The 19,222-nt window shown below is 45.6% G+C and overlaps 1 protein-coding gene and 1 long non-coding RNA gene across 24 annotated transcripts in view; one reads left to right on the top strand and one right to left on the bottom strand.

Annotated features, from left to right (window-relative positions):
- MYCBP2 (MYC binding protein 2) overlaps positions 1-3,259 on the bottom strand; it is a 304,484-nt gene extending 301,225 nt beyond the window's left edge. For all 21 annotated transcript variants that reach the window (XM_051850575.2, XM_051850577.2, XM_051850583.2 and 18 more), the window contains exon 1: positions 2,607-3,259. In XM_051850575.2, the coding sequence (XP_051706535.2) occupies positions 2,607-2,908 (302 nt within the window). In that variant the 5' untranslated portion in view covers positions 2,909-3,259. The remainder of the gene's footprint in view (positions 1-2,606) is intronic.
- Positions 3,251-19,222, top strand: part of LOC127492114 (uncharacterized) — a 111,082-nt gene continuing 95,110 nt past the window's right edge. Inside the window, exons 1-5 of one of the 3 annotated variants that reach the window (XR_011378744.1) lie at positions 3,251-3,430; positions 12,840-13,179; positions 14,038-14,085; positions 15,170-15,404; positions 18,115-18,619. This is a non-coding gene — a long non-coding RNA (uncharacterized lncRNA). Of the gene's footprint in view, positions 3,431-12,839; positions 13,180-14,037; positions 14,086-15,169; positions 15,405-18,114; positions 18,620-19,222 lie in introns of those variants that run through there. The other 2 variants (XR_011378746.1, XR_011378745.1) reach the window with 2 other exon arrangements.

Below are 19,222 nucleotides of genomic sequence, written 5' to 3'. Positions count from 1 at the left end.
TGACACATAGCAGGCACCTGACAATTACAGAATGAATGTCAAAAATCATGCTAGACATTAGGATTACCAAAATGAATAGTACACAGTTCCTCGGTCAGTAAACCAACAGTCTTTATATTTACAAACACTTATCTCATTTTCTTTATATTAAAGGAAAACCAGCCCCTAACTTTTCTCAGTGGCTAATGTCTCCACCTGTCCTTTGACTTTTCCCTACCAAACACCGCCTCCTCACTCCTTTACTCTCTTGGTTTGTAATTACACTCCCACATTTGTGTAACCCACCTACCCTCCCATACTTGATACTCTTTCTTCAAATCTGAAGCCCCCCAAGTGACCCTAACCCCTTTCCATTCACTCTTCATCACATTCCTCTTCTATGACCACTTCCTCAGAAGTTCTCAGTGACCTGAAAACTCTTCTCACTTTCTTCTCTTCTTAATTTTCTGACCTCTTGTTTCATTTTCCTTCATTGTTGCTTTTCTCTCACATTTTTAAAACATGATGCTCACCAGTTTCATTCTCTATTCTTGCTCCATTCTGTCTGAATGATCTCAACTTCTCTAATGTTGTCCACCAGCACCCTTAAACATTCACATCGTAAATCCCAGATGTACTTTCCCCATCATTTTTAACAAGATACGTGACTGCACTCTTAATCAAATCCTCAAAAATGAGGATCTGCAGGCTAAATATTAGAAAACAAAATGAACTGTAATAAACAATGTTATGAACAAGCAGCAGCAAGCAAAATCATGCAACATAAGGCTGGTTTCCTTGGGTATTTCTGGAAAAACTTGAACTACTTCTTTATACGTTGTCATTGACAGTTTGTACAAAATGGACCAAAGACTAAAATCATTCATAAGTTTTGGGTATATGATTAATGTACATTAGTTCTGCTTAAAAGTGTGAATACAGTTCTACAGATATAAAATCGTATTATTATACAAGTATAGTAGTTGAAAGTTAAAAAAGGAATAAGTAGTCACAAATTATTGCATAAGTCTGGGAACCACACACAAAAGAAATTTAAAGTCCCTGAGGAGGCCTGCACAAATACAGCTACAGAGCCATAATTCAGAGACTCATAGCTCAAAATCACACCCAATTATCAGGAAAAAGCTGTATAATGTGGCTCTGTGCTATTTTCAAAAACACTAGCATGAAACAAACTTGTGCCACAGGGCCTTCATGTTAAAGAGCAAAGGGCGTTGTTTATATACGTTTCTGTCCATATGACAGAGCCACTCACATGCCTAATCCAGTAGACAATCACAGAACTGCCAAGACTGGTTTACCCAGAAAAAGTGTGAACAAACCTCCATCTTTACAACTCTCCTCAGTGAATAAGTCACAAGACATAGTGACAGACTACGAATATCCGATTTACAGCCTAGCCCCTTGCATAACAGAAGAACAGGACACCTGGTTACTGCCTAATAACCTGCACATTCAATAAACACAGTAAACCCTTCAACTCATTCGACAAAATTCTACTATGCTCTCCTCACGCAGTGCAAGAAGCTCCGTGAGAAGGGCTGAAGCCAACTCCCCAGAACCACCATCAAAGCTGGTGAAGCAAGTCAGTCACCATCCCTCAGGGTCTGTGGCATGTTAAGGCAAGGAGAAGAAAACAATAGCAGAGCCCTCAGCAAAAAAGGCACCCACGTTTTGAGAAAAAGAAAACGAAAGTGATTTAACATCCACATCAAGGAAACTGAAGGTGCAGCCAGCCCAAATGGAAGAGATCCAGGAGCTTCTCAAAATTTCGAGCCGGTGGCAGCTGAACACTACACCAGCCGTCATATTTTGAAGTTCTCCGGTGCTCCCTGTTTCCCTACAAAATCCCCTGCCCTCTGAAGCCTGCAAGTAATAGAGGAAACAGAACAGAAGATGAAGAGAAATGGCCGATGGGACAGCAGAACACAGGAGCAGCTGCGACCACATTTCCAGAAGACCCAAAGGCCCAGAGAGCAGATCTAAAACCCTCCGTCAGGCTCCCTTCGCACCCACAGAAATCTCCATTTGCATCTCTTATTCATAAATCTTTGAAAAGGAAACCTCGTGCCTAGCCTCCTGCCTGATTATCACGAATTCATTCTGCAAAAAAGACGTTCTTCTTCATCTATATCAGTGTCCTCCTTAATGAATGGCAGATATCTTTAAAGGGGGGGCGGAGGTCTGGCTAGAAAAGGGAGGGAGCAATGGCATGCGGGGGGGGGGGGTGCGGCGTGCAAATAACATTGCGGCAGAGACACTGCGAACGCCACTTCCTTCACCACTTCTCTTCGGGTATTACCCTAGTGTCCTCGACCATGCCTCCTCCTTCCTCAACAATACACACACGTGTCAGGACCGACCCAGCACCATCATCGTGTCCAGTATCACACGCGACTGCCGCCCTCAATAACCCCCCACATGGGCAGACACACACTCGAGAGCAGAAACTGCAGCCACCGCACCCTCCCGAGATCCTGGGAAACGTTTCTGGGGCCTCGCATCAATGAAAGCTCGAGAAACGCAGACGTGAACACACACACACACACACACATACAGGCGCACACGAGGCGCGCGGCGCAAGGACGGCACCCTTGGAGACTCACCTGGAGGCCGGGTGTCCGGAGCTGCTGCCCCCCTGGTCCCTGTCACTGAGCGCGGCGGTGTAAATCCTCCGGTAGCGGTCGGCCAGGGCGCGACCTGACAGCAGCAGCTGGTACTGACCCCGGGTGTCCGCGGCGGGCAGCCCCAGCCCCAGCCCCGCGGCAGCCACGGAGCCATCGGGAACCGGCATGAACAGCGCTCCCGGTGCCGGGGAGGAAGAGAAGGTGGCGGCTGCGAAGAATCCGTCCCCTCCGGGCCCCGAGGAGGCGGCGGCGGGGGAAGCAGTCGCTGCGCACATCATCATCTTCGCCGCCGCCGCCGCCTCGTCCCCGCGGGCCGGGCGGGCAGACACGCGCGCGCACACACACAGCCCTTTTCCAACGACGTCGGCTCCGGTGGCGGCCTCTGGCTCCCACAGCGGGGAGACTACAAAGACAGCGACCTTCTCCTCCTTCTCCTTCTCCTCCTCCTCCCCCCCGCGCCGCCCTCGCCGCTACTGGGGCCGCTCATCTAACCCCGCCACCCGGGGAGTGTGAGGAGGAGGCGGTGCCGCCGCTGCCGCCGCCACCACCGCTGCCACCGCCGGGGCTACCCGCAGTGGGAAGCTGCCGGCCGCACTGAGCATGCGCCACGCTTCGCACATGCTCAGTAACTCGGCCTCCCCCCCACCCTCCTCAGCCACCACTCCCTCCGCCCCCAGGGCTTTGGGTGTGGGGCGACTGGGTGGTGCGGTTTGTGAAAGAAATCCACTTCTCCAGGATTTCCTAGCAGCTTAAGGAAGAGTGAGGACAGTGTTGGGCAAGGCTGCCTGCTACCGGCGTTTCAGGTAATGGGTTCCCTCCAGGTGGGAGACTTAGAACCTGAGAGAGAGGCCTGGAGCCCCGCGCCGGAGCGCGCAGCACTGCCACCTGCCCCCCAGCTCTGTGCTGCCAGCGCCAAGGTTTATTGTGAGCAGGACTGGTTAATTCAGAATTGGGGACGGCCTGCAGCGCCTGCACTCCATCCATAGGGACGCAGGTTCGAGTCCTGGCTGCTCCATTTCTGATCCAGCTCCCCGCTAATGCGCCTGGGAAAGTACCAGAGGACGGCCCAAGTGCTTGGGCCTCTGCACCAGGTGAGACCCGGAAGAAGCTCCTGGCTTCTCGCCATTGCGGCCATATGGGGAGTGAACCAGCGAGTGGAAGGTCTTTCTGTCTCTCCTCCTCTTTCTCTTCTCCTTTTTCTCTGTAATTCTTTCAAATAAATAAATCTTTTTAGGAAAGAAAAAAAAAAAAACAGAATTAGTCGGTAGGCTAGTATTCACAAATCAGTCATTCATGCGCAGGACATCACAGCTGAATCTTGATGCAAGAATGTTTTCTTGTGTGTTGTGTTGACTCCTCAGGCACACTAAGGGTACACTATGTTCTCTTGACGGTGGTCCCTTAACAGCTTATCTTTTTCGGCCAAGACTCCTGTTATTAAAGATGTCTTAAATATAACCTGAAACTATGATTGTGACTAAGATTGTATAACATCTGATTATGTCAGATCTACCAAAGATCGCACCTTTGTTATGTCTAAAAAGTGACATGGGCTGAATCCTCTGTTCGGAGCTAATCTGCTAACCTCATTGCATGCTCTGGAAATAAATGCACCAGTGCACCCTGATTCCTGTTAAGTTTTATCCTTTTGACTCCAAACCCTAATTTACAGTCATTTCTAAGTCTTATAAGCCCAGTACTACATCCTTCAACTATTCAATTACGCACTAGTTCTCATCTCTGTGCCTGTTCTTTGAATGTCTTCTCTTTAAAAATGACAAAAAGTCCTGCTTATTGTTTAATAAATACAGTGGGTGCAGAAGTTAATTAATTCTTGCTTTGCAGAGGAAGGGTGCTGGCAGTAGTATTGTTTAGCTATTGTTTAAATAATAGATGGCTAACACTTAGAGCTTTTTATTTTTTATTTTTAAAAGATTTATTTATTTTTTATTTGAAAGGCAGAGTTACAAAGAGGAGAAACACACACATACAAAGAGAGAGAGAGACTTTCCATCCACTGGTTCACTCCCCAAATGGTCACAATAGCCAGGGTTGAGCCAGGCCTAAACCAAGAGCCAGGAACCCCAACTGCATCTTCCACATGGGTGTCAGGGGCCCAGGCACCTGGGCCATCTTCCGATGTTCTCCCAGGCACATTCGCAGGGAGCTGAATTAGAAGTGAAACAGTGGGGACTTGGTGCTTATATGGGATGCCAGGTGTTCCACACAGCATCTCATCAGCTGCAGTACAATGTGGCCCCTGGATTTTGTTTTTTTAGCTAAGAATGTGAAAATGAAAACATGGGAACTAAGGGCAGACATGTGGAATCACAGTATTTTAGCATTGTGCTAGCCCTGTTCAATCAGTTTGACACTTGCTTTGCTGTCTCAACTCTTACGAGTTCCTTCAGTGATTCTCATTCATTTTTGTGTCTCCCTCAGTTCCTAATCTAGCACTTTACACATCATATATCCAATAATTATTTGCTAGGCTCAGTGTCTGGGCTGGTGCTTCAGCTGGTACACACCTCAGTGTTGAGCAGGAACTTCCTCTTCCCCTGGTGAGAGCCAAGACACTGGAGGCAGCTAAATTCTAAGAGTGATATTAAAGGCCCAACAGGTGGATGGTTTAAGGGTGCATTACTGCTGCAAGACCCAGCAGGATAGCTGTAGGGCTTTGAAGTCAGACATCCTCAGTCTGGATTCTGCCTCTGCTACTTCATACTTTTATATCTGTGAGTAAGTTTCCTTCTCAGAATAGTGGTCAGGATAATTCCTACCACAGGAGATTGTAGGGAGCATCTAGGATGTCTGCCTTAGTACATAGCTTTTCCCAAGTGGTAACACACACTGAGCAAAACACACGACTGTGCTTGATGGTGGTGAGACTGTTGTCTGTATCTTCACCCACTGCATTCCCAGCTCCTAGCACAAGAGCTATTCCCAGGCAGGAGGAAAAGAATGTGTGCACATGGCGTGCACAGAGAAACATTCCCAGCGCAGGCTTGGTTGGTGACATGCGGTCATTGCCCCGTTTAGAGCATGTACACTTCCCAGAAGGAGCGGTGGCTCTGGTGTCAGGGTGCCTCCCACTCCTTCTTTAATTTCAGTCCTTACTGTACTCTTTACTCCTAGATGGGCCCCTTCCTGAGCCTCCCGGGTACACACAAAACCCGGGAACTGGACAATTTCCTGAGAAGTCCAACGGCGCAACTAGGCGTGCGCAGAGTCACACACATGCTCACTTAGGTAGCGGAGGGTGGCGTTTGTGTTGCGGTTGGCAGCGTTTCCTTCCACGGCAGCGGCAGCGGTCTCTCCACTCTAAATTGATAGCCATTGCAGCATTTTTTTTTTCTCCGCCTCCCCAACCTCCTCTTCCTGCCTCCGCACTGTGCGTTCCCCAGCCCCTGCCACCGCCACCGCTACACCCGTGGCCGCTGGATATTGGGGATGGCCGGGAAAGTGGCGCACGCCGGGATCGAAAGGGCGTGTGGTGTCACACTGAACCCCGCTGTCAGGGGGTCGTGAAGCGGGGTAGTCCCCAAGGCAAGTCACGAGGGGCACCTGCGCGGTCGCTGCGGACCAGAGACGTCGGATTTTTGCGATAGGCAAAGCAAACGTCGCCTACCGCAACTGCTGCAAGCCCAGCTCTCGACTGCCCGGACGGCCGGCGTGCTGGGGGCGGGAGAGGGGAGCTCTGGGTCTGCAAAGAACTGTGCCAAATGAAAGAATATGTCCAGGACGCGGCTTGGCTTGCTGCAGCCCCTCCGAGCGCGGCTCCCGGAGCTTCGGCGCTGCCATCTTAGCTTGCTCTCGGGGCCGCGCTGGGCGCGCGGAGCCGGGGCGCTGGGGGCGGCCGCGGGCGCGCTGGGTGTGAGCACCGCCTGGAAGCTGGGCGCTGCACGTTCGCCCCGCGAGAGCCGCAGCGAAAGCGAGTCCTGCCTTGCGCACGTTTCCTTAACGGGCGTAGCATTTTCGAGTCTTTGTGGTTGTGATCATAAAAGACGATGGTTTCATCTTTCGACCTTGGGATCACAGATCCGTGTGGTTCTTTGCCACTTGACGTTGCAAAACTGGGCCACAATTTTTTGAACTTTGACCGTGTTTACGTGTTTTCTGCTCTGTGCCTGCGAAGTTGTTTTTGTTTTGTGTTAAAGAAGCCACTAGCCCTGATGCAGCAACTAACATGGCAGGAACCATCATTGGTGTGAGAGAGAACAGACTGATGTTGTTACAAAGTTTCATTTGAAAGGTTAGCATTATTGCAACAAGATTGCAAACACAGGAAGTATTTGTGTTTTCAGGCATATCAAGGCTGCTGAGAATGCTGTGGCTAAGAATCTGAGTTTGTTTCCCCGATTTGTACAATAATTTAAAAACAAAAATGGGAACTAAGAACAATTTTGAAGACAAAAGTACTCAAGACTAAAGAATGAAGAAATGCTTCATTCTTAGGTAGCCTTCACTTTTTCAGGGTCACAGAACCCTTCATTCTTAACACGTACAATGACGATGTATTTAAAAATGAAATGTATTTCATACACCATAATGCTCCAAACTGAATAGAAGAATTCATATGATGGTTGAAATTGTCTTAAACATAAATGTCAAATTCCCTAGCTATCTCACCTCTTGCTGTCAACAACTACATTTTTAGGGCCTTGGAATATTTAGTAATTTGTACTCCTAACAAGATAATGTTTTTTTTTTCCTGGTTATTCTTTTTTTTTTTTTTTTTTTTTTTTTTTTAGAGTTTGTTTATTTTAGAGGTAGAGTTACAGACAGAGAAAAAATGTCTTCCATCACTCTCCAAAAGGCCCCGATGGCAGGAACCGGGCCAAACAGAATCCAAGAGCCAGGAGTTTCCTCCCGGTCTCCCACATGGGTGCAGGGGCCCAATCCCTTGGGCCATCTTCCACTGCTTTCCCAGGCCATAGCAGAGAGCTGGATTGGAAGTAGTGCAGCTGGGACTCAAACCGGCACCCATATGGGATGCCGGCACTGCAGGTGGTGGCTTTACCTGCTATGCCACAGTGCCGGTCCCAGACAATACATTTTTACCAATGGCTGGTAGCTATGGTATACCTCTAGTTTCAAAAATTATGAATAATTCAGGCTCACATTTTGTTAATCTGTAATCAGTATAAGAATCTTAGCCCTGCCTAGCTTGACTTCCTGTTTTGATAAATATTTCTACTTTCATATATTTCATATTTTGAAAGTAAAAAAGGGGTGGATTTACTAGTTCTTCATAAGTAATTCGCTTAAAAATGTTTCCCTCTTTTTTGATATAATGCCAGATTTGCCTTCAAAGTAGGTCAAAATCTTCTAGAAAAGTTTGCAAGACATCTAATGTATGAAAAAAGTTTCATATTCTTCCTAAATTAATTTGCAGTGACAGTGTTTTCTTGGATGGACAAAATAAGCTCATCTATATGATGTCAAATATTGGAAACTGGATTAGTTACGAATTCTTGCAGTGAATCAGGGACAACATTGCTTTCAGGGGGAATGTGGTATCCCTACAGGTGCTCCTGAAGTCCCCTGTGATGTACTGGTGGTGTGATGTGGCAGGAATTGGCTTATTTGTTCTGAAGCTCCTTCTTCTGCTCTGCCCTGAACAGCAGGGGAATGATAGCTGCAAATGACATCTTCCAGGCTTCCTTTGCCAACTAGGTTCCAGTTAGACCCAGAACTGGATAGAGTGGAGAATCTGTTCCCCCCACCCCCACCCCAGCCCCCCCTATCTTTCTGCTTTGGGCAGTGTCGCCTCTGGGATTCCAGCTTCTTCTGAATTGCTCCTTATATAACATGGTCCAGCTTCAAGCAAGGAACTTCTTGTGGAACCAGTTCTCATTGGCAGCCCCACTGCTGGAGTCTGGTAACAGCCTTTCGTCCTTGGTCTGTCCAGCCCTAGGGATTGTGATGACTTCATGCTACTATCTACCCTTGAGCTGTCTCAGTTCCTTGTTGGACTTTCAGTACCCTCCAATTGATTCCCTGTATTTAGTTTTCTCTCCTAATGACCTGGCATACACTTGTCTGTTTTCCTGATTGGATCCTGAAAAATACAGATGGTCTTTCATGCAAACAATAAAGTTAATTTGGCCTTTCAGCCAAATGATGGCACTTTATCATCTTTCATCTGGTCTTTGAAGCTCATGGATCTGACTTAAATCATCAAAACAGAAACCTGCTTAGAAATCAATATTGCTTTACTTACCTGTACCCATTCTAAATCCCCTTCTTCCTTGCCTGCCTCTACATTAGAGACCTGGAAGAGTGAAATATTCTGTGAAGTCTTCCTGTGTCTACAGTTGGCTTTGCAACGTGATTCAGGCCATCAGAATGGGGGAAAATGTGCTGGTACTGTTTCACTATTTCCTTGTTTCCACCTCAAAGATAGACAAGATGGCCAGTGTTTGTAGCCTTGAGACAAGAGGCTCACTGGGATAAAAGCCAAGAGAATTACTGCTATTGACCTTGACATTATAGAGCCATTAGACAAAGTTTCAAACATTTTTTGTGCAAGAACAAAAAAACAGATTACTAACTGTCTCAGTTACTATTAATCACATTTCACTTAAAGATGTTCCCAACTGGTACATCAACTCCAACATCTTCTCAGCATACTCTCCCTATCTAGTGTCTATCAGTGTTCTATATGGGAAAATATGTTAAAAATCATTAAAGGGGACAGTGTTATAGCATAGCATGTTAAGCCGCCACTTATAACATCACCTTCTATTAGAGTGCTGGTTCGAGTCCTGGCTGCTCTTCTTCTGATCCAGCACCTGGGAAACCAGCAGAAGATGGCCCTGGTGTTGGGCCCCTGCCATCCATGTAGGAGACCCGGTTGGGGTTTCAGGCCCCTAGTTTCTGCCTGGCCCAGACCACGCCATTGCAATGGTTTGGGGAGTGAACTGGTAGATGGGAAATCTCTCTCCCTGTCTCTCTCCTTCTCCCCCTCTCCCTCTCTTTCTCTTGCTATCACTCAGCCTTTCAAATAAATATTTTAAAAATTATTAAAAGGCAACCATTTATTCCCCCTGGATCCCAAGTTTTTCTTCCTTTAATCAATTTAAAGCATTCAGAAATTCCCTGAATTGTATTTTGTATTATGCTCTTGGATTTTACTAAAGATTACTGCAGTGATGTGCTTCCCAGGTTCCCCTTCCTAGTGTGAGCCTCTAATTTCCCTAGCCACTGAGGGTATTGACTGTCATCTGTTTAAGATAAGCGCTTCTCATAAATTGCCCTTGGCCTAAAGGAAGTCTCACCTGAGGTTACAACCCTTCCCATGGGAAGCCTGCCTCAAATAGCAGGCCAATGCAGTGTATAAAAATCTGACACTTTGACCTTGATTTGGGATGATTTAAGAGCCACCGCCAGCTCTTAGAAGCCTCCATTGAATTAGCTAAGGCCTTTGTTGATATTGCACTGCAGTTTGATTTTCCCCTTCCCGTCCACTCCTTGTACGAGTCCTCAGCGCCTCACTCATTCACAGGTGGCATTGCTGGGAGCACTCCACAGTAAATGTGCTGCATGCAATTCTCCATCCCTGAGTCTGTTTCCTGGGGAACGTGACTCAAGTCAGTTGGTATAGGGAGTGATTGAAGAAATAGACTCTAAAGGGGAATTTGGAGCTACATTGTCCACTGGTCAGGGACAATGAAGATCTCCTCTATAGTACACAGTTTGTAAGTGACCTTTATGACCTCCATCTCCTCATTTCCCTGCTCTTACATAAAAACCTTACCTTTGTGTAGGTTATACCTGCAAATCACTCCTAACCAACAGAATATAGCAAAAGTGGGAGAATGTCCATGATTACACCCACACGCATTTATTACATCCTAATTTGCTGGGACCCTGTCTCCCTTGCTTGTTTTAAAGAAGTAAGCTGTCAAGTAATCCTCTATATAGAGAGGAAAGCTCCATGTAACAAGGAAGTGATGGTAGCTTCTGGCCAACAACCAAAAAGGAGCTGAGTCCCTCAGTGTGGCAGCTTGCAAGGAATTGAATTGTCTCAAGCATACGAGTATGGGAGTGATTCCTTTCCAGCTGAGTCTCAGATAAGACTGCATCCCCAGATGACATCTCTTTATAGCCTTGCAGAGGATAGAGCTAAGGCATGGCCAGAAACTTAATGCACAGAAACTGTGAACTAATCAATGTTTGTATTTTGGAAATATTGTTATGACACAGTAGAAAACTAATAGACCCTCAGGGTTGATAGATGGAGTCTTGATAGCCCTGACATGTGATAGGAGTAGATGTGCAAGATAGACTAGGATGAGAGTGATACTTGGCAAGTGGAGAAGCACTTGCAGGTGCAATAGCTCAAGCTTTTCAGAGGTTCAAAGAGCATTAATTATAAAAACAGTTGAGCTGTATCACTCTTGCTTAGTAATGCAGACGCATTGGAGAAAATGAAGTGCTAAGAATTAGAGGTCCAGTGGTCTGATGCATGCCAGACATCTTCTACAAATGAAGGGTGAATTATCACATCCCACACTTCCTACCACAGAGAAAGAGGGACAACACACCTGCTGGACTTCTTTGGGTTCTGAAGGCATAATATTTACCTGAGAATATTTATGGCACACATTTCTTGAATAACACAGATGACTGTAAACTTTAAGTTGTGCCCAGAGCTTTGGAGTAAATAGTACTGCTTTTTGGTCCATATAACATATCAGAGCCCAGGAAATTACATGTATCAGTGGTGGGAAAGGATGCTGTAGAATGATGTGAAGATTCAATGGTTAAATCACAGAAGAGCCCCATGGTCCTGGAGAAAGGCCATGTGATCCTCAGGGGAAAAAAATCATATACTATTTGAAAAAATGACTTGGCATCTGGGCTCTGATAGAGATGGATCACCTCACCTTGAGATGTTGAGTTATATGGTAAGCAGCTAGGTTAGCCCAAAAGGAGCTGGGTTTTGTCAGACTCAACAGCTCATGAGATCCACTAGGCACAGCATCAATTCATAGCAAGATGTAGGTGATATGCCCATAATTGGGCACAAAAAGGGCCAGAATACAAGTAAACTACATGAGCATGTAGCTAGACTCCTGTGTCATCTACCACTATTACACTGATGCCTGTTACTAAGCTTAAATATATGGAGGATGATGGTATCCCTTATAATGAACTGGAGAAAAGAGGAAAAAGGTTGAGCTTAGATCATGCATAGGTTGACTTGGCAAGTAAGTACAAGCTAAAAATGGACTACTGCTATGCTATAATCTTGATAGATAATAATGAAGCAAAATCCTGCCACTGTTACAAACATTATGCAGTGTTGGAAGGTTGAGGATAGGGAAGTCTGCAAAAGAGCTATATGGATGGACATGTGAGATTAGGCCTGAAGGAATAGCGTTGAATCACATGATGAGACACACCAGAGAGCCTCCCACCTGGAAGAGACTGTAAACAGCCATGTGTTGGGATGATCCCACCAACTGATATCAGCCTGTTTTTATACACCCAATAGAAGTACAAAATGAACATGGATAGAATATACATGGACATGGAAGCTACACATGGTACCAAGGATGAATGTTATACATCAAACTTATAGGAAGGGCTTTCACTAATAGCGCTAATATAGCTACTGCCAGCAGAAAAGACCAATGCTAAGACCTTAAGACAGCAAGATCCCCTGAGGAGACCAACCAGCCACTTCCTGGAAAGTTAGCTGGTTACCTCTCACTCTAGAAGAGTCGGTGATTCAAACTGGGCTGAAATTAAAACATAACCTGGCAAGAGTTTGCCTTCTCTGCTCACAGGATAGTCATTGGTTTGCCCCATTATCTGAAGACTTATGCAGATATTGCATCCTGGAAAACATTGTCTCAGAGGCCTCTGGGTAGTCTATGGTGTGTGCCAGTGGACATGTGTCTGTGGTAGGCTGAAGGATGGCCCCTCAGAGATTCTTGTGTTATAGTATTCAGAACCTGTGACTATGTTATCTTACATGGCCAGAGATTACAGGTGTAATTAAGTTAGGAGCCTCAGGTGATAAGAGTAGCCTGGATTATCCAGGTGGGCCCAGTGTAATCATAAGAATTCTTATAAGAGAGAGGCAAGGGGGTGAGAGTGAGAGAAGGCAGTTAGTCTAAGAAAAATTGATAAAGGTGTGACCCAGCTATACTGCTAACTTTTCTTTTCTTTTTTTTTTTTTTTTTTTTTTTTTTTTGATAGGCAGAGTGGACAGTGAGAGAGAGAAAAAGAGAGAAAGGTCTTCTTTTATCGTTGGTTCACCCTCCAATGGCCGCCACGGCTGGCGCACCGCGCTGATCCAAAGCCAGGAGCCAAGTGCTTCTCCTGGTCTTCCATACGGGTGCAGGGCCCAGGCACATGGGCCATCCTCCACTGTGCTCCTGGGCGACAGCAGAGAGCTGGTCTGGAAGAGGGGCAACCGGGACAGAATCTGGTGTGCCAGCGCTGCAGGCAGAGGATGCGACACCGGCACTGCTAGCTTTGAAGATTGAAGAGGGTCCAGGAGCCAGGAAATGCATTTGGCCTCTAGGATCTGGAAAAGGCAAGGAAATTAATTCTCTCTTAGAGCCCCTAAAAGAAATGTAGCCCAGATACAACCTTCATTTTAGCACTCTGACCACCAGAAACATAAGGCAATAAGTTGGATTTTAGCCCAGGATTTGTTACAGACTCAGTAGGAAACTAACAAAATGTCTGTTGGATCCACTTATCCTATCACATAAAATGCCACCCAGAACCCTCTGTTGATGGAAAAATGCCATGTTCTTTTGAAGGTGCAATTGGAATATAGGTGCACATAGTACTCTTGAAATGAACAACTGTTATATTATACTCTATGCCTAGTAGAATATGAGTTCAAGAACCTCAAATGGAAGTAGCAGTGGTCCCATTCCCTGCTACCCCTTCAAGAATTTGTCTTCTATCCTATTCAGGCTCCTTGTTCCCAAAGGTATAATACTTCCAAAGGACCCAATAAGAAGCCCATTGGAGTTTAAATTATAATTGCTTTCAGTCTCTTCGAGATCCTCAGTTCAAGAGATCAGCAAAGGACTCCCAATACTGGCAGGTGTAACTGACCCCTATTATCAGTGTTAGGTGGACTACTGTTATTTACAGAAGCAGAGAAAATATGTGTGGTAGTTAAATGATCCATGGCTATATATCTTGGTTTAACTCAGATGTTAAATGGACAAGCACAGTCCCTGTGACCTAAAAAGGACATGGTGACCAGGGGCTCTTATCTCTGACATGAAGGTGTAGGTGATGCCACTATGTAGGTCACCTGAACTAGCAAAGGTTCAAGGTGCATGATCTGGTACAGGTGTGGAAGACAGGCATGATGAGTTTCAGATGTAACAGTAAAAACAGCTGTAGCAACAAGGGTTCTATTCTCTTTTAGGTTTCTACAAGAGGGGAAAAAAGAACTACCCAGAATCCCATCCATGAGGTAAGCTCTCTGGAGAAGCAAGTGCATCTGCACAGTGCTAGGGGTGGACTATGATGGATGTGCACTGCATTGCCCAGAGTGTCCATCAGCATTGAATCTTTTATTTCCCAGCTGTCAAGATTGTTGGTGATAGTGGCTCACAGCTGAGCCCCTCTCTGAGAATCATCCTCAGCTGACAGTTGCTGCCTGTCCCGTGGTTTATGTCACCTCCCTTAGGTGCAAGCAATCTTCTGATAATTCAACAGTGCAGAGTTACAAAGGCCCATTCTGGTTGCATTAATTTGGTGACAACTCTAAAGACCATCCCAACTCCACATTCCCTGTGGGTTTGGCTTGTGCTTTTTTAATTGATCCTCAGATGGATTTCTTCCTCTCCCTAACCCTGCTTCCCTGGCTTCCTAAGCAGTTTTGCTGTGAAGTATACTCCCTAATAATTTTACCAGATTTCTTTTGCAGAGATGGGGAGTTTCCTGGGGAACTTAAGCTAAAACATTACTGTGATTACAAGACGAAATTTGCCCTTCCATTTGCTTAAAATATTGATGTTATTCATGACATGCCATATTTCAAATTTCCTCTTGAAAATTTTATTAAGTACTTAGAAAAAACATTGATTTCCCTAAAATCTGTCCTTTTCTTTTTTATAATGATCTAGTACATCATTGCATGATGGGCTTTACATTTGGCTATTGAAAAAAAATGGTAAATTTAGGATTTGTTGTGGTACTTTCCTACTCAAGTTCTGAAAAATGATAGGTATCATTTTTATATAAAACGAAAGCAAAAATATTATTTTCATTACAATAGTGGTAAATGGGAGGACAGAGCTTCATACAAGGCAAAGCAGCACTCTCCTCTGAACTCAAGTCACCAGCAATTTTATCCAGCCCCTGGCAGTGGGGCTGGTGGGCAGTTATTCCCATGCAACAGAGAGGAGAGTGTACTCTGGAGGTACCGAACTCCTAGTGGTATAAGAGGAAGATCTTCGCCTACAGGTGTCTGATTTATCCTTCCCAACTCGACAATGAATGGTGAAATAATTTACTACACCTTTCATTGATCTTCTGTCATCATTGTTCCCCAGATGGAAGGGTCGGAGATGAGTGTCATGAAACAAGGTTGGGTTCAGCATGACCTATTGAAAGGCTACCCCTAAGGCGGTCAGCACAGAGAAGAAAGGACCCTTTCAGAGGTCTGATGCACAGAAAAAAAATCCAATGTGGAGGCAATGGAAATGGAGGATGACCCCAGATTTGGGGAGAATAATGGAATCACTGAGATGAGGAACCCGTGAAAAGAAGGTGATTACAGGACGGGAGGTAAAAATTGCTACTTTCTTCTCATTTCCTGGCCTGAGAACAATTTGAGAAATGTATTTATATAATATTATCACTCTCCTACTGACACACATGCCTCTGCCACTGATCTTAGCTCACTTTAACCTATTCTCCACACTGATTTTTTTAAAAAATATTTTATTTATTTGTTTGAGAGGTAGAGTTACTTAGAGAAGGAGAAGCAGAGAGAAAGGTCTTCCATCTGCTGGTTCATTACCAGATGGCTGCAACAGCCAGAACTGGGCTGATCTGAAGCCAGAAACTTCGAGCTTCTTCCATGTCTCCCACACAGGTGCAGGGGCCCAAGGACTTGGGCCACCTTTTACCGCTTTCCCAGGCCATAGTGGAAAGCTTGATCGGAAGAGGAACAGCCAGGACTAGAACTGGTGCCTCTATGAGAGGCCGATGCCACAGGCAAAGGCTTAGCCCACTAAACCATAGCACCAGCCCCTACAATGATCTTTTAGATCATCACATAGGCAGTGAAACATTTTGTCAATAAGAGGAATGAAATACTGATGCATGCTACAATACAGGTGAACCTAGAAAATACATGATGCTAAGTTAAAGAAATCAGACACAAAAAGTCACCTATTTTATGGTTCTCTTTATGTCAGACATCCAGAGCAGAAAACACCCTGAATCAGACCACAGACTAGTGGTTCCTGTGGCTAGAGGGAGAGGAGGATGAAGAGTGAGTGCTTAACTGGTATGATATTTGGTGGTGGTGATGGGATGGTAGTAATGAAATATTCCTGAATTACTATGAACAGTTACACAACTGTGTGAAAACACCAAAACCCACCAAATTGCACACTTCAAAAGATGAATTTTATGGTATATGAAGTATATCTCCATAAATCTAATTTTTAAAATCAGCTTAAAATCCTTCCATAAGGCTGTATGAGTCAACGTAGTTAAACCTGTGAGCTGCTTTTCCATTGCCCCTGTACTTAGTTCACAACACTTCCTGCCCCAGGGGCTGGCTCATGCATGGGCTTGCATCACGAGCGCTTCCTTGAGGGTGAACTCTGGTAGGGTTTAGCCAATGGTGATGGCATCTCAGGAGATGGAAGGCAGGGCAGAGGTAGATCAGGGTATTTCGTTTCAGCTCTTCTGTCTGGCAATGCTAATTCATGACTAGAGCTCTGGCTGGGCAGCTCCTCTTTTTGGACTCCGCTATCAAGATTCTGAGAACTATTTGTTCTTTCTGCTCACTCAGTCCTTGCAAGGGGAGGGTAACAGCTTCCTGCCTCCCAAGTTTCTTCCATTGTTCCATCCACATTTCTGAAAGGAGTCCATTCATTACATCTTCATCTGAACCAACTAGGGCAATTTGTTTCCTGGCAGAATTCCAACTGATACAACCCAAATCTCAGAGACTTAATACAAGATTACATATTGCATATGTCAGTCTGGTATATGTCGGTGAGTTCTTGTTCCTTGATACATGCCATCTGGAGTATGTAACCTCCAACATGAGATGGAGGAAAGGTGCATTGAAGATTGCATGTAGTGCCCACCATAGCAGAACTCGCAGACATGACACCTTTGCCAAATCCCCTGGATCAAAGGTCTGTATGACACAGACCACTCACTGGGGCTGTAGCGATGGGGAGGGCACCAGGACTTTAATCGATGACAGGAGGTTGTTAGGGTTAAGGAGGTGCTCAAGGACCTGGGAGAAAACTTGACACAAATAACCACTCAGTGGCAACCCTTGCCACCTCTCCAACGGAGACCCAACCCACCTCACCTCCCGCGCCCTGACTGACTTTCATATATCTCTTTTGATTACCAGCTCCTAAATGCTTCCAATAACTCTCTGGCTGATGGTTGCTGGATTTGTTCCACCCTGTTACCTTCCTTTACAGCTATTGAAGTCCTGACAAATTCTACTCCAGGACCCACTGACGAGACAAGTTCTCCCTTATTAATTTCCCTCACCCAAAAAACCTCCACCAGTGCTTCAATCTAACCTCATCATTATCTCCTGACCCACTATCCTCCAAACCTTTTTTCAACTCCACTCTCTGTAATTCCATGACCCCTATGAAACTAGAAGATTGCTTACCTGGAGGTCACTTCCTTCAGTGTGGGAGTTCCCTATTCCGCTCTCTACCGCCTAATGCAACTGGTATCTGTATTCCTGTAATTGTCCTCCCAGAGGTCTGTGTGGTGCCCCAAAACCAGTCTCTCTCAATACTGGTACTGTAAAACGCCTGTGCTAAAAGGACATAATTATCCTTCCCTTTCTAGCAGCACTAGGTGTTCTTACGGGAATGGGGACAGGAGTAGCTAGCCTGGCATATGGTACTACCCAGATACAACAGCTGGCAAACACCTTGAATACAGAGCTACAAAATGTTGCAGCCTCCATTATAAAACTGCAAGACCAGATTGACTCCCTGGCTGATGTGACCCTTCAAAACAGAAGGGCATTAGAGTTCTTACCAGCAGAAAAAGGGGGAACATGCATATTTCTGGGGGAACAGTGCTGCTTTTTTACTAACAAATCTGGAGTGGTCAGAAGCATGACACAACAACTTAAGGAACCTATGGCCAAATGACAACAGGAGTATCAGAGACAGTATGGATGGAATCTATTATCCTCTTTTCTCCCTTGGCTACTACCAACCCTGGGATGCATAACTGTATGGATAATTGTAATGATTGCTCCTTGTGCTCTCAGGCTCATAAAAGATCGAATCCAGGAAGCCTCCAGAGTAGCAGTCAACCAGATGCTTCTCCATCCATACATGCCTGTCCCTGCGGAGCCCCAAGATACCCCCAGCGGCCCCTGTAGACGACATCCCCAATCAGCAGGAAGTAACCAGAGAGACTCATCATCACCCCTTTTCCTATCATCAAGAGATCGGGATGGTAGCTTCGGGATCTGCAGGAGAGAAGGCCCATACTCCCGGGAATGGAGAGTCTCTACCGGCAATTCCTGGATTGAAAAGTCCTTGCCAAGGTCCCTGCATGTGCCTAAAGGTCAACCAGTGAGGATCAGACATGCCTCAACCTTTAACCCCCATGCCCTGTATCTATAAAAGGAGCCCTCCTAACCTCTGATGCACGACTTCCCAGGGCCTGCTGTTGGGACCAGGGAACCTCACCCGGGAGCAGAATCCCAATAAAAGCCTGTAAATTGATAAAAAAAAAAAAAAAAAAGAAAGAAAGAAAGAAAAGAAGATTGCATGTAGTATTTTATGTAGAGCCAGGAATGGACGTGGCTTCTGTCACTCTACCCTTATGACTTGGCAAGAACAAGTCATAGGGCCGAAGCTAACTATACAAGGATCAAGTAGGGAGATGTGAACATATGACATTAACTCTGGTGATGAAATTACCTTCAAATTTTAGTGAACTCCTTCATAAGGCAAGAGAGACATCACCCTCTGGCCCCAGCCTACTTAGCTATCTGTCTTTATAGCTGTAGTACCTCAAGGCCTGTCTGGGCTGTTTTGGTTGAGTTTCCATACTCCCTTTTTTCCACCTGGCTGAAGCCTCTATTTACTTCAAAACTCAAGGAGTGGACATGTGGCTTAGCAGTTAACCTGCCACTTGAGATGCCCATGTCCCAGACTGGAGTACTTAGATTTGAGTCCTGTCTCTACTTCTGATTCCAGTTTCCTGCTAATGCAGAGCCTGGGAAGCAGCAGTTGTGGCTCAAGTGGTTGCATTCTTGCCACCTATGTGGGAGATCTGGATTGGGTTCTTGGCTCTAATTTCAACCTAACCTCAATCTGCCCTAACCCCAGCTATTGTGGGCATTTGAGAAGTAAACCAATGGATGG

The sequence above is a fragment of the Oryctolagus cuniculus genome, chromosome 9 (genome assembly GCF_964237555.1).
Source record: "Oryctolagus cuniculus chromosome 9, mOryCun1.1, whole genome shotgun sequence".
NCBI lineage: Eukaryota > Metazoa > Chordata > Mammalia > Lagomorpha > Leporidae > Oryctolagus > Oryctolagus cuniculus.
Note: the sequence above shows the minus strand (reverse complement) of the source record. Positions and strands in the feature narration are given on the sequence as shown.